The following is a 13,695-nucleotide window of genomic DNA, read 5'->3' as shown; positions in this document are numbered from 1 at the left end:
CCGCCTCAGCGTGGCTTGATGAGCGGTGCCGTGTTTGCGCCCAGGATTCAAACTGACGAAACCCTGGGCCAACGAAGCAGAGCGCACGAACTTAACCACTCGGCCACAGGATGGGCCCCACTAACTCCTTTTTCATTTAGTCAAAGACAGCTCTTTGTTTCACATATTTTACATTCACTTACTTCATTTTTGACAATTTCTTCTGCTGTGAGAACTAAATTTCTTTTATATCAAGAGTTAAATCCACTAACTCCTCTATTTGTTATATATACACGATTTTTTATACCATTAACCCCTATATTTTGAAAATATATCTCAATATTGAATATTAACTTATTTTAAGCCAATTTCACCTAAATAGTCACTCTGAAAATTAGGTTAGCAGACAGGAATCACCATGTATTTATTAACTTAAGATGTTTTGAATGAGGATGTATTTTTGAGGGTAAAACATTGAAAGCGAGATGCTTGGTTTCCACAGCACTGTAATAGGGAATAAAACAGCAAGTCTTAATACTGACGTGGAATAAATTGTTCTTATCAACACCACTTACAACAAGACAATCCCCGCAGAAGGGTTTATTGGTGTTCTTTTCTAGAGCCACTGCAATAAAAACTAAATCTGCAAATATATTAACTGATCACAGAATTTAAGTAAAATTTTACCTACTGTTCACATAAACATGATAAAAACATTTAAAGTATACAATTAAGGACATATGTGAGACAGTCAAATGGGAAATTAAAACCAAGAGGTTTATAAAGAGTCCGCGGCCCCACACTGTCAGACGACACAGATCTGACAGGGATGACCTTATTTCTCTAAGTCATTCCCTCATGCACTTATTTCTATAATGCGTCCATGAGACACTTAAAATGCCCCATGACAATAAATCAACCCGAGATTTCAAATAAAATCCTAATCCATTTCCAGTTTTCCAATGTTCATGGTAGTCAAGTTTATTGACTCTTTAGGCCACGTTACCTTCATGATACACAGGCTGTGTGTAACCACACGTCAACAGTCTCATAAGTCAGAAACCAAAACCAAAACAAACCCTTGTTAGATGAAGTAGTTTCTTGCTGGGCATAACCTGTTAGTCTAGAATTCTGTGTAGATTTTTCAAAGAGAAAGTCTCCTTTGAATTGGGATGGCACAAATTTATGAAAGAACTTCCACCAAACTCGGAATCAGTGACTTTAGAAGAGACAGAGGCCTGTCTCCACATCCAATACTCCAAGAATAACTTACCATCACCACCCATATTCTTTCTTTCAAAAGTAACCTTCGTTTCTCAAACTGTTACAGGCAGAAAAGTACAGTCTTTACATTAAAATCAGAAATTTATTGACATTTTTTCATGAAGTAGTAAGCAGAATTAAAGAAGAAATATACAGCTTAAAACAGTTGAAATTACCCTAAAATTTTTATGACAATTATACATTTATGGTCAAAATAAAAGTGAGTAGTTTTTAATAATTAAATCACTTTAAAAATTTTGATCGATAATTTATCTGAAAGTAAACAGATATGAGGATAATTGGGATCTGGGCACCTTGTAAGATGAAATAAATAATGCTACTTCATCCTTCTCAAAAAAACTGGGATCACAGTACAACAGTGGTTCGGTTCTGTCCCCACCCACAGAAGCTGCCTCTCCGCTTAGAAACCTGTCAACTCTCAGGCTTTCTGATTTACAAGGAAGCCTATTGTGGTTCCACTTAAAAATGTTTCCAGTCGGCAGTCAGAGACGCCTGACTCAGTCGGCCTTCCTCAGAAGAGCAGGGGGTCAGGATCTCAACGCATCAGTTGGACATGGCTTTCTTCTAGTGCTTGCTGAGGGCAAACGTCCTCAGATAATTATAAATGTTAAAAGTACTCTTAACAGCAGCCAAAAATTTATATATTTTTTAATGTATTTACAATATTGTACATATTTACACAACCCATCAAATACTGAATTGTAGAAACAAGGGACTACCAATAGAGGCAATCATTTAATGCCTCACATTATTTTCTTGTGCAAACTGCAACTCTTCTCAAACTTCTTAGAAAGTTAAAGACAGTCAACATTGCGAAGGCCGCCATCCATGGTTAAAGCGCCAAACCTACAACACGAAAGAAAAAGGCAATCTCAAAAGACTCATCTATTTGGCCCCCAACATTTTATTTTATTTTTTAAAAGATTTTATTTTCTTCCTTTTTCTCCCCAAAGCCCCCTGTTACATAGTTGTATATTCTTCGTTGTGGGTCCTTCTAGTTGTGGCATGTGGGACGCCACCTCAGCGTGGTTTTGATGAGCAGTGCCATGTCTACGCCCAGGATTCGAACCAATGAAACACTGGGCCGCCTGCAGCAGAGTGTGCGGACTTAACCACTTGGCCATGGGGCCCAAACTTTTAAAGAAGACTATAGAATACTTTCTGGAAGAATAAACTGTTATTTTTAAAGAGTTTAAGCAAGATTTCCTCTATTCTTATGAAACACAGTGGTATCATTATAAATACGTGAAAAAACACAATTCAGTGGCCTGGGAAGACTACTTCTTTTGCGGGGGCGGGGTGGGGGAAGACTCCTAAGAGAAAGTGTGAAGTGATGTAATCCAGATAGGAAGTGGGGAATTCCTTTTCGGCAGGGTGGGACTTAACAGCACAGATGTGGAGTTGGGAGTAGGTGTGCCATACTCAAGGGACAGTCAGGGATGGAAGCTTCTAGAACAGAATCTTATTTTGGGCAGTGAGTAGTGGGAAAGTTGGGTGAATCGGCTGGGGCCAGATATTCTAATTTTTGAATTCAAGTATGAATTTAGACTTGACCTTTTAGGTAACACAAGTTTAGAAATTTCTGAGCCAAGGGAGTGGCATGATTAGACCAGTATTTGGGAAGCTTATTTTGGCTGCGACACCAGGACAGATGGCAGAGCCTGCGGTTAGGGAAACTGGCCGTAGTTCATGACCACAGCTCCCATGCGAGGGCAGGGAGAGCTGAAGGAGGCTGGGCGGGGAGGATGGAACCATCTGAGGGAAGGCCACCAAACCCGAAGAAGGGAGTAAAGAAGAGTAAGAGGCCAAAACGACTGATGTTCAAGGAAGCAGGAGCAAGGCTGTCTCACTGAGAGGATGAGGCAATCAGAGGGAAAACTGAGCTGGGAAGGACGATACTAAGTGATTTTAGATACAAGAAAGTCAGAGGTGACAGTGAGGGATCCACATGGAGACAGTGCACAAGACCTGGCTTCTCCCACGAGTTCTGCCACAAATCCTTTAAGGAGTCACTTAACATTTAAGTTACAATCACGCCATGTTTCATCACCCAACATACACAAATTGTCAAATAAACCTGCAAATAGGACATGGGGGGAACCAACTTACTGGACCTGCTTTGGGAGTGGGGACTTTATTCCACAAGGCAGAAGTGATTCAGCATAAAAGTCTGTTAAAAGCCTTGTTTATTAGCCTCTTCTTGCTAATCTCTAGCTTTACAGGATTAATTTAGAATTTAGCTAAAGTTGTAAAGAAATTGTAAATTGGATACTATACAAAGTTAGATAATTACTATGTGGTTGCTATAAACCAATAGAAAAAGATTTTAAAACCTAATAAGCAATTCACAGAAAGAATAAAAATGGAATAAATATATAAAAAGATGCCTGACATCATTAACTGAAGAAATGCAAATTAAAACAAGGTATCAGCTTTCACTAAATAAATTAGCAAACATTTAAAAAACTGGTAACATTCAGCGTTGACAAAAACATAGCCTTTGTCTGTTTGGGACTAAAACATACAAGCCTTTTAAAGAACAAATTAACAATACCTATCAACATTTAAATGTGCACACACTTTAACCCAACAATTTCCTATCTAGAAACGTCTGGAAATTAACCCCTCAAACATTCTTCCATAAGTGCATGAAGATACACCTACAAGTATGTTTACAGCAGCATGGTTTGTAATTGTGAAAAATCAGAAGCAACTTAAATGCCCAACGAATGAGGATGAATTAAACAGACATGGTAGATCCACACCCTGGAATAGGAGGCACTGCTGAAAATGAGAAAAACGGAGCTACGCACATGGACGTGAACAAGTACTCGTGATATAGCCTTCAGTAAAAAAAGTAAGACTAACCAATATGAACAGATTCCATTCTTATAAAACACACATGCAAAACAAAACCATTAATAGTGATGACTTCTACGGGGCAGGGAGTGCACGAGAAAGGGCAGGCGGAGACTTTTATTTCCAAATGTTTATAATTATATATGGTTTGAAATTTTTAAAAATAATGCATTAAATTAATTAAAAAAATTGATAATACTCCAGAAGCATCTGACAACCTTCTGCATAGAGCTCAAAAACCGTGGGGTTTCGTGCTGGTGCACCTTCCCCAGCTTTGGAGAACAGGGACAGTGGGAGGAGAGAACCCAGCCGCAGCTCATCCTCCCAGGGCAGGACCCTATGCATCTGCAGAACTGGACAGAGGCTGTCTGCTCTGCGACGGCACACGGCTGGACCGCGTGGTCCCCGAGATAAAGCAGCGTGAAGGCGCCCTGCAAGTGCACAAAACACCATATAAACGTGGACTATTTTCACGAGCATTTTGGGGGTAGAGAGCTGCTGAGGACCACAAACAGGCTTGAAAGACAAGGGTTCTGTTAGGTAGCCAGACAGGACTCCACTTCTCTGAGGCACCAGGACAAGGAAACAGCCATCCAAAGGGGCTTTGCGGGCTCTGTACGCCTCCCAGCTCTCTTTCCCCCAATCTGTCAAGGTTCTGTAGACTCGCAGACACCTGACCCCCGGGAGATGCGTCCACAGACGGCACTCACCGGCAGGAGGCGCGCGGAGGCCTCTGTCAGTGGCACAGCACTAATCAGAGTGCTGGCACCTTAGAAGCACCTTTGATTCCAAAATTAAAAATTATGGTTCTAATGAGAAAATGCTACGAAAAATACTGTGTACAAGATTTTCATTTTCACAAACTGATCCAAATGAGCAAATAACGCTATTAACCAGTGTTTCCCTAAGATGGAACCAATCATAGTTGACTTGTCTTTATCCAAATGACCCCGAACAAATTTAAAGGCACCACGGAAGTCGCAAAACATAAGGGTTCTGCCTTTACATATCCCTCTCCCACAGCCTAAGCTCTCGGTCCAGGCGGACAGACACAGCTACAGATACATACCCACTCCACTGCACATAAAACCACAGGGCAGAGACGGATTTTTATTACTCACCTTTCTAAAATATGATTATTTTCAGCAAGTTCCTTAACTACTCCTTCCATTTCTTCTTTTAATTTCTTCATGCTATACACACAAAATAAAGATAAATAAGCATCTCTGCTTAAACAAGTCTGCAAATGTTTTAGAACTTTATTCTTATGTTTTATTTCTTTAGATTGAACTACGTCATTAAATAACATTAGTAAATGTATTCACAAAATTTCAAAATAAAAGAGCAAGATCACAAACTGAGATAAAAACAAATGGAAACAACACAGTTACCAAATAATAAGTTTCTTACCCTAGAGTCATTTCCACTAAAGTGTTAGAACATGGATAAACTGGGGTCATGGCATGTTTCATTCCACCGGAGGCCGCAAACATTTTCTGAGGCAACGTTTCTTGTAACTAAAACATCAAAAACCCCACATGAATCACAGAACAAAGTACTTACTGCAGACCTGAGATCAAATGTTACAGGTTTTAACAAGGCCTTTACAGCTTTAATTTCAAAGCTATCAATGATACAATACTTAAATCAATACTCTTTTTGAAAAACTTTTCTTATAAATGATAAAAAGAATGGTCTAAGAGATGTTTTTAATTGTAAAACATCTAAGTTTTTAAAACTTGGCTCAAAATTATGTATTACAAATGGGCAGGGAGAGCCGAATATAGGCGTCTTACGTCCTCTCTCTCCCTTCTCAACCGTAATCCAACAGAAACTGCGAGGAATTTTATTTCACTTCCTCCTATGAGGAAGCAGGCTTCCCCGCCCGGCCCTGGGGAGCTGTACCTCACTGGTGTAGTCTTGGTACTTTGAAACTTCTTCTTCAATGTCAAAACACTGATTAGTCAGGGCTAGTAACTGTTTCCTGAGATGAAGCATCTTTCTGAAAACCAAAAAGAATCAACTAGTAAGCAGTTTAATGAAATATTATTCTCACTTAAAATATACAATACACATTAAATTGTTAATTGTGCGGTCGACCACTAATCACCCCAAAAGGTTTACTTACCGCATCCATTCTTCTGACTTATCCAAAAACACCTCATACTTTTTAACACATTCATCCGTAAAGTGGGTCATAGCTTTTGTCGCATGGTAATACAGTTTTTGTCTGTAATTTAGAAATAATCAGAGGCTTAAACCAACATCACTGTTTCTATTTCCAATACTAAAAAAATTCTCGAACATTAAATTCATGTTTCCTGTAAAAACTGTTGTGGCTTTAGAATATTTACAGCAGAAAGGCAAAGGTTTCAAAGATAGATGTTACAGCAGCAAGAGGAGAAAGAGAAGGCTCCCAATGGAGAATGGGCAAAACTATTTACTGACGGAGGTTAAGGTCAAGGAGGTGGCTAAGTTCATCCTGGCCTGGTTCTCTATTATCCATCCTTCTGCAGTCATAGCACACGAGACAGAAGCAGACGGGCCCTCATTCGCTCGTCTCAGTAACCTCTCAACCAGGGGCCAGGTGAGTAGGCCTCAAGTATGTGCACACATAGTAACAGTTCAGAAAAGCCGAGATTAAAATGCATTTTTTATTGAATTCCAACTTTAAGATGAATCAGATTAATAACATAACCAAAAATAATTATTAAACATAATCTGGACACTTACTTATCAAATTTGTGAATTTGTTCTTCATTATAAGCTAGTCCTAAAAAGAAAATACATTGCTTTTGTAAATGTGGAATCATAAAATGGCACACAATATCTTTTTCTTTTGAAATTATGCCTTCAAAAAGGCTAAGAGAGTAAAGCAGATGTCACCAACTCATGACCCATGAGTTAGATATAGCCCATAAGTTTTTACTTGGTCTGTATAGTGTTAATATTAAAAAAATAATTAACTGCCAACATTTAAAAATCAGGATATTCCTAATACACTATGTATTTATAGTTTTTCTTGAGATACAGGAAGAGCGGGCAACAAACGTGGCGAATCTGAGGAGAGACGCTCCCCTGGTAGGGGTCCCCTCTCCACCATCCGTAGGCCAGGCCCGCCTCCCGCTTCTGTCACCTGTCTGGCCTCAAGAGGTGCTGGAGTTCCTGGCCCCGATTTAAAATATTCAAAAGGTTGGTTTTAAGAATAATTTTTAATACATTCAACTAAGTTCCTGACAGACTCCAGTCTCTGAAATATCTTAAGCAGCCACCCTTACAGACATCCCAAATTGATTCAACTCAATCACAATTAGTAGGGCTGATTCATTAGATTAACAAACGGCAAATTTTACTTACTACGTTCTGCTTTGTCTTTTTTGAACTGATAGTAAATCTCTGTGATGCAACTTAACAGGACTTGTAGCTTTTCTACGCTATTTAAGGAAGGAAAACCCAAATAAATTAACTGAGTTGATGTGAAAAAGGACATTTAAGAGCAGAAACCACCAAGAAAGTCATGACCTACTGTCTGTCTTTTGGATGAGTGCCTTCTTGATGGGCCCAGGCGTCTGTCAGCAGGCCACTCGGAGATAATTTGCTTTCGATATCCTGAAGACTGGTTTCTATTGTTCCCTGAGAACTGGAAAGCTAAATAAAACCAAGGGTTCAGATCCAGATGATCAAAAATCAGAAACGATCATCACAATGCCAGTGGAGCCTGAAGTCTGAATCACACTTCTCTTGCAGATTACCTCAAGTCAGAATAATCATTTTTATGTTTAAATAAAAGGACAGTTTCTTAAATTGATTTCTATCAAGAGTTTGATATGATAATAAAACATGAGACTAGTAGTAATACATTTTATAAAACATTTCTTGCATTAAACATCCTTTTTAAAAAAACCATACAAAATACTGTTAATCATTCAATCAAGCTTCTGTTTCTTTTTCTTTTTTTTTTTTTTAAAGATTTTATTTTTTTTCTTTTTTCTCCCCAAAGCCCCCCCGTACATAGTTGTATATTCTTCGTTGTGGGTCCTTCTAGTTGTGGCATGTGGGACGCTGCCTCAGCGTGGTCTGATGAGCAGTGCCATGTCCGCACCCAGGATTCGAACCAACGAAACACTGGGCCGCCTGCAGCGGAGTGCGCGAACTTAACCACTCGGCCACGGGGCCAGCCCAAGCTTCTGTTTCTTTACCTATAAAATATGGTTAATACTCTGAGAGCTGTTGGGAAAATTAGACAGGAGAGCCATCAGCGTAGTCCCAAGCAAAAGACGTGGTTATGCAGGACTGTGCTCTTTGCTTAGAGGCAAAAGGAAAGTCACTCCTCTTAAAAAGGAAAAATGAGGGGCCAGGCCCATGGTCGAGTGGTTAAGTTCGTGTGCTCTGCTTCAGTGGCCCAGGGTTTCGCTGGTTCGGATCCTGGGCGCGGACATGGCCCTGCTCATTAGGCCATGCTGAGGAGGTGTCCCACATGCCAAAACTGGAAGGACCCACAACTAAAATATACAACTATGTACTGGGGGAATTTGGGGAGCAAAAGCAGAAAGAAAGAAAGAAAGAAAAAAAAAGATTGGCAACAGTTGTTAGCTCAGGTGCCATCTTTAAAAAAAAAACAAAACTGAGAAAAAAGAAACAACTAAAGACCAGCCTAAGCTGGGATAGGGAAAAGAGATATCATATCAAGTTCTTTTGTACTTTTAATTTAACATCCATTTCATGAAAGAATACTCCAAATGCTAAAAGCTGGTAGGAGTATAGCATTTTCATTTATCTCATTTAATTGGTACAACCACCTATGAGGTAAGCAGGGTAAGAAACTGCCCATTTTAAAGAAAAAGAAACCAAGGATGCAAAGAGTTAAAGGCCTTGCTTCTGTAGCCAGGCAGGAATAGCTAAGTAAACAGGGGCAGCTCTGGGACCAGCAATCAGCTCTCACAAGACATCATCCCACGTTCTTCTACGGTACATTTCAATGAGAGATCCAGACATTACCTGAAATGCCACTGGATTTTTCAGCAAAGACTTTTGTCCTAATTTCTTTTTTTAGGTACAGAAATGATTCACTGCCTTGAGGAACCCAAATCTTTCTTGCATTACTTTTTATTTTAGAAAAAGTCTCACATTTTCATAACTTGCATCTCTTTCTCACTAAGTTTAAGCACTGTGCATGTTAAATTATATTTATGAACTTGCTTTAACTGCCACAGCAGCAACACAAGAGCATCACAGGTTTTAAAGAGAGACAGGGAGAGAGAGGCAGCATAGAAAGGAGAGAGAAAATGGCTTAGAGCAAAGCAGGCATTGGGAAACGCCATGAAAAATTCCACAGCAGTGAGGGTATTTAAATACTGTAAATAGTTCCTAAAGATGGGAAAAAGGCTACTCTTTCTCTGGAGATTGTTAGATACATCATCTCTATAGGAAAGTTTACACTTAATCTTGCTGGCAAAGGAACAGATTATAAGCCTATGATTGTCAAAATTTTGTAAATACTTACTCTCAACAATTTGGTGTGTATGTCTGAAATTTCACCTAACTCTGCTGCTTCTAGGTTGATTTTTATCAACTTTTCATATCTGTATGAAAAACAAGTACAAAAAAATTAAATGAGCATAGTGAATACACAGATTTTAAAGGATGTTTTATAAATTATATTTGAGTTTTTATTATCATAACCATTTAAGAATAATATATTGGATACAAAGCCTATAAGCAACAGATTCCAAGAAAACTTGATGTCTTCCTAAAAAAGGAACTTTAGATACCCCTACTCATAAATTGGCACATTAAGAGATAAAGTATAACAACTATTGGGTCAATGAAGGAATCAAAGGACAAATCAAAAAAACCTGGAGACAAATGAAAATGAAAATACGACATGCCAAAATTTATGGGATACAGCAAAAGCAGTTCTAAGAGGGAAGTTTATAGCAATACAGGCCTACCTCAACAAACAAGAAAAATCCCAAATAAACTATCTAACAGTGCACCTAAAGGAACTGGAAAAAGAAGAACAAACAAAGCCCAGAATCAGCAGAAGGAAGGAAATAATAAAAATCAGAGCAGAAATAAAGGAAATAAAGACTAAAAAAAAAAAAAAACAATAGAAGAAAGTCATTGAAATGAAGAGCTGGTTCTTTGAAAAGATAAAGAAGACTGACAAACCACTAGCTAGACTCACCAAGAAAAAAAGAGAGATGGCTCAAATAAAATCAGAAATGAAAGAGGAGAAATTACAATGGACACCTCAGAAATACAAAAGATTATAAGAGAATTCTATGAAAAGCTATATGCCAACAAACTCGATAATGTAGAAGAAATGGATAAATTCTTAGAATCATACACCTTTGCAAACTGAATCAAGAAGAAACAAAGAATTTGAATAGACGAGTCACCAGGAAGGAGATCAAAACAGTAATCAAAAACCTCCCAAAAATAAAAGTCCAGGACCAGATGGCTTCCCTGATGAATTCTACCAAAAATTCAAAGAAGCCTTAATACCTATCCTTCTCAAACTCTTCTGAAAAATTGAAGAGGCGAAGTTTCCTAATTCAGTCTATGAAACCAACATTACCCTAATACCAAAACCAGACAAGGACAACACAAAAAAAGAAAATTAGAGGCCAACATCACTGATGAACATTGATGCAAAAATCCTCAACAAAATACCAGCAAATCAAATACAACAATACACTAAAAAGATCATACATCATAATCAAGTGGGATTTTTACAGGCATGCAGGGATGGTTCAACATCTGCAAATCAATCAATGTGACACAGCACATTAACAAAATGAAGAATAAAAACCACATGATCATCTCAATAGATGCAGAGAAAGCACTTGACAAGATACAGCATCCATTTATGATAAAAACTCTGAATAAAATGGGTGTAGAAGGAAAATACCTCAACATAATAAAGGCCATATATGACAAGCCACAGCTAATATCATACTCAATGGAGAAAAACTGAAAGCTATCCCTCTGAGAACAGGAAGCAGACAAGGATGCCCACTTTCACCACTCTTATTTAACATAGCATTGGAAGTCCTAGCCAGAGCAATCAGGCAAGAAAAAGAAAGAAAAGGGATCCAAAGTGGAAAGGAAAAAGTGAAACTGTCACTATTTGCAGATGACATGATTTTATATATAGAAAACCCTGAAGAATCCACCAAAAACCTTCTAGAAATAATAACGAATATGGTAAAGTGGCAAGATACAAATCACCATACAAAAATCAGTTGCATTTCCATATAATAACAACGAAGCAGCAGAAAGAGAAGTTAAGAATACAATCCCATTTACAATCGCAACAAAAAGAATAAAAAACCTAGGAATAAGTTTAACCAAAGAGGTGAAAGACCTGTATAATGAAAACAACGATAAAACAGAGCTGAAAGAAATTGAGGAAGACACAAAGAAATGGAAAGATATTCCGTGCTCTTGGATTGGAAGAATTAACATAGTTAAAATGTCCACACTTCCTAAAGCAATCTACAGATTCAATGCAATCCCTAACAAAGTACCAATGACATTTTTCACAGAAACAGAACAAAGAATCCTAAAATTTACAAGGAATAACAAAAGACCCCAAAGAGCCAAAGGAATTCTGAGAAAAAAGAACAAAGCTGGAGGCATCAGACTCCCTGATTTCAAAATATACTACAAACTTATAGCAACCAATGGAACAGAATCAAGAGTCCAGAAATAAACCCACACGTCTATGGATAGATAATTTTTGACAAGGGAGCCAAGAACATACAATGGAGAAGGAAAGTCTCTTCAATAAATGGTGCTGGGAAAACTGGAGAGCCACATGCAAAAGAATGAAAGTAGACCATTATATTACACTATACACAAAAATTAACTCAAAATGGATTAAAGACCTGCATGTAAGATCTGAAACCACAAAACTTCTAGAAGAAAACATAGATAGGCAGTACGCTCTTTGACATTGGTTTTAGCAGCATATTTTCAAGTCCCATGTCCAACCAGGCAAGGGAAACAACAGAAAAAATGAACAAATGGGACTACATCAAACTAAAAGGCTTCTGCACAGCAAAGGAAACCATCAACAAAACGAAAAGACAACATAACAACTGGGAGAAGACATTCGCAAACCATATTTCTGACAAGGGGTTAATCTCCAAAATATATAAAGAACTCATATATCTCAACAACAAAAAAACAAACCACCCAATTAAAAAATGGGCAAAAGATCCGAACAGACATTTTCCAAAGATATACAGATGGCCAACAGGACATGAAAAGATATTCAACATCACTAATTATTAGCGAAATGCAAATCGAAAGTACAATGAGATATCACCTCATGCCCATCAGAATGGCTATAATAATTAAGACGAGAAATAAGTGTTGGAGAGGATGTGGAGAAAAGGGGACTCCCATACACTGCTGGTGGGAGTGCAAACTGGTGCAGCCACTATGGGAAACAGTATGGAGATTCCTCAAAAGATTAAGAATAGAACTACCATACAATCCAGCTATTCCACTGCTGAGTATCCATCCAAAGAACATGAAAAGACAAACGTGTAAAGATACTTGCACCTCTGTGTTCACTGAGCATTACTCACAATAGCCAAGATTCAGAAGCAACGTAGGTGCTCATCAAGGGACGAATGGATAAAGGAGATGTGGTACATGTACACAGAATCCTACTCAGCCAGAAGAAATGATGAAATCTGGCCATTTGCGACAACATGGATGGACCTTGAGGGTATTATGCTAAGTGAAATAAGTCAGAGGGAGAAAGTCAAATACCATATGATCTCACTCATAAGTAGAAGACAAAAACAACAACAAACGAACACAGAGAGACAGAGACTGAACTGGAGGTATACCGGAGAGGAAGAAGGGAGGAGGACGAAAGGGGTGATTAGGCTCATGTGTACGGTGATGGATGGAAATTGGTCTCTGGGTGGTGAACATGATGTGATCTACACAGAAATCGACATATAATAATGTAGATCTGAAATTTATATAATATTATAAACCAACGTTACCTCAATAAAAAGAAAAAAAGGAGATAAAATACAAAAGACAACTTAATTTCAAATAGTCATATGACAGGATAATACTAGACAGGATAATAATCTAGTCAGAACACCGGATTTCAGAATTAACGAAGGTCGACAGTAAGTAGTGCTTTCAGTTATTCTACTTCCTCGGCAGTACCCACAGTATAGCCTAGGAAGAGGGCAGTTTAAAATATTCTGTTTCAAAAGACATTATCAGAGATAAGATTAATCAGTGAAAGTGATCCCAAAATTCTAAAAATACTACCAGAGCACAGTTTAGAATACCTCTTCCTACTTCATTTGTTGATTATAGGTTTTATATTTTCCTATTCAGAGTCTACTTTGCAAGTTAAAAAATGACACGTTTCCATCTCAGATTACCTTTTCCTTTGCAAAGGGAAGGAGAAAATGCCACCAAAGAGATGCTGTTCCTTTCCTACTGAGATGACTGAGTATTTCTGCCTTCGTGAGGGCGTAACTTAATCTAAGGTTGTGCCTTAATACAAACACTTGCACAGCATGCCACATC

General features: G+C 38.2%; 1 protein-coding gene across 3 annotated transcripts in view; it reads right to left on the bottom strand.

Moving 5' to 3' along the window:
• Positions 1-1,325: 1,325 nt before the first annotated feature.
• Positions 1,326-13,695, bottom strand: part of TBK1 (TANK binding kinase 1) — a 41,675-nt gene continuing 29,305 nt past the window's right edge. For all 3 annotated transcript variants that reach the window (XM_044755757.2, XM_044755758.2, XM_044755759.2), the window contains 9 exons: positions 9,626-9,704; positions 7,649-7,770; positions 7,480-7,556; positions 6,856-6,895; positions 6,251-6,352; positions 6,028-6,124; positions 5,533-5,639; positions 5,244-5,315; positions 1,326-2,109 (listed from right to left, as the gene is read on the bottom strand). In XM_044755757.2, coding sequence (XP_044611692.1) covers positions 2,058-2,109; positions 5,244-5,315; positions 5,533-5,639; positions 6,028-6,124; positions 6,251-6,352; positions 6,856-6,895; positions 7,480-7,556; positions 7,649-7,770; positions 9,626-9,704 — 748 coding nt within the window. In that variant the 3' untranslated portion in view covers positions 1,326-2,057. The remainder of the gene's footprint in view (positions 2,110-5,243; positions 5,316-5,532; positions 5,640-6,027; positions 6,125-6,250; positions 6,353-6,855; positions 6,896-7,479; positions 7,557-7,648; positions 7,771-9,625; positions 9,705-13,695) is intronic.

This window comes from Equus asinus, chromosome 22, assembly GCF_041296235.1.
Source record: "Equus asinus isolate D_3611 breed Donkey chromosome 22, EquAss-T2T_v2, whole genome shotgun sequence".
NCBI lineage: Eukaryota > Metazoa > Chordata > Mammalia > Perissodactyla > Equidae > Equus > Equus asinus.
Note: the sequence above shows the minus strand (reverse complement) of the source record. Positions and strands in the feature narration are given on the sequence as shown.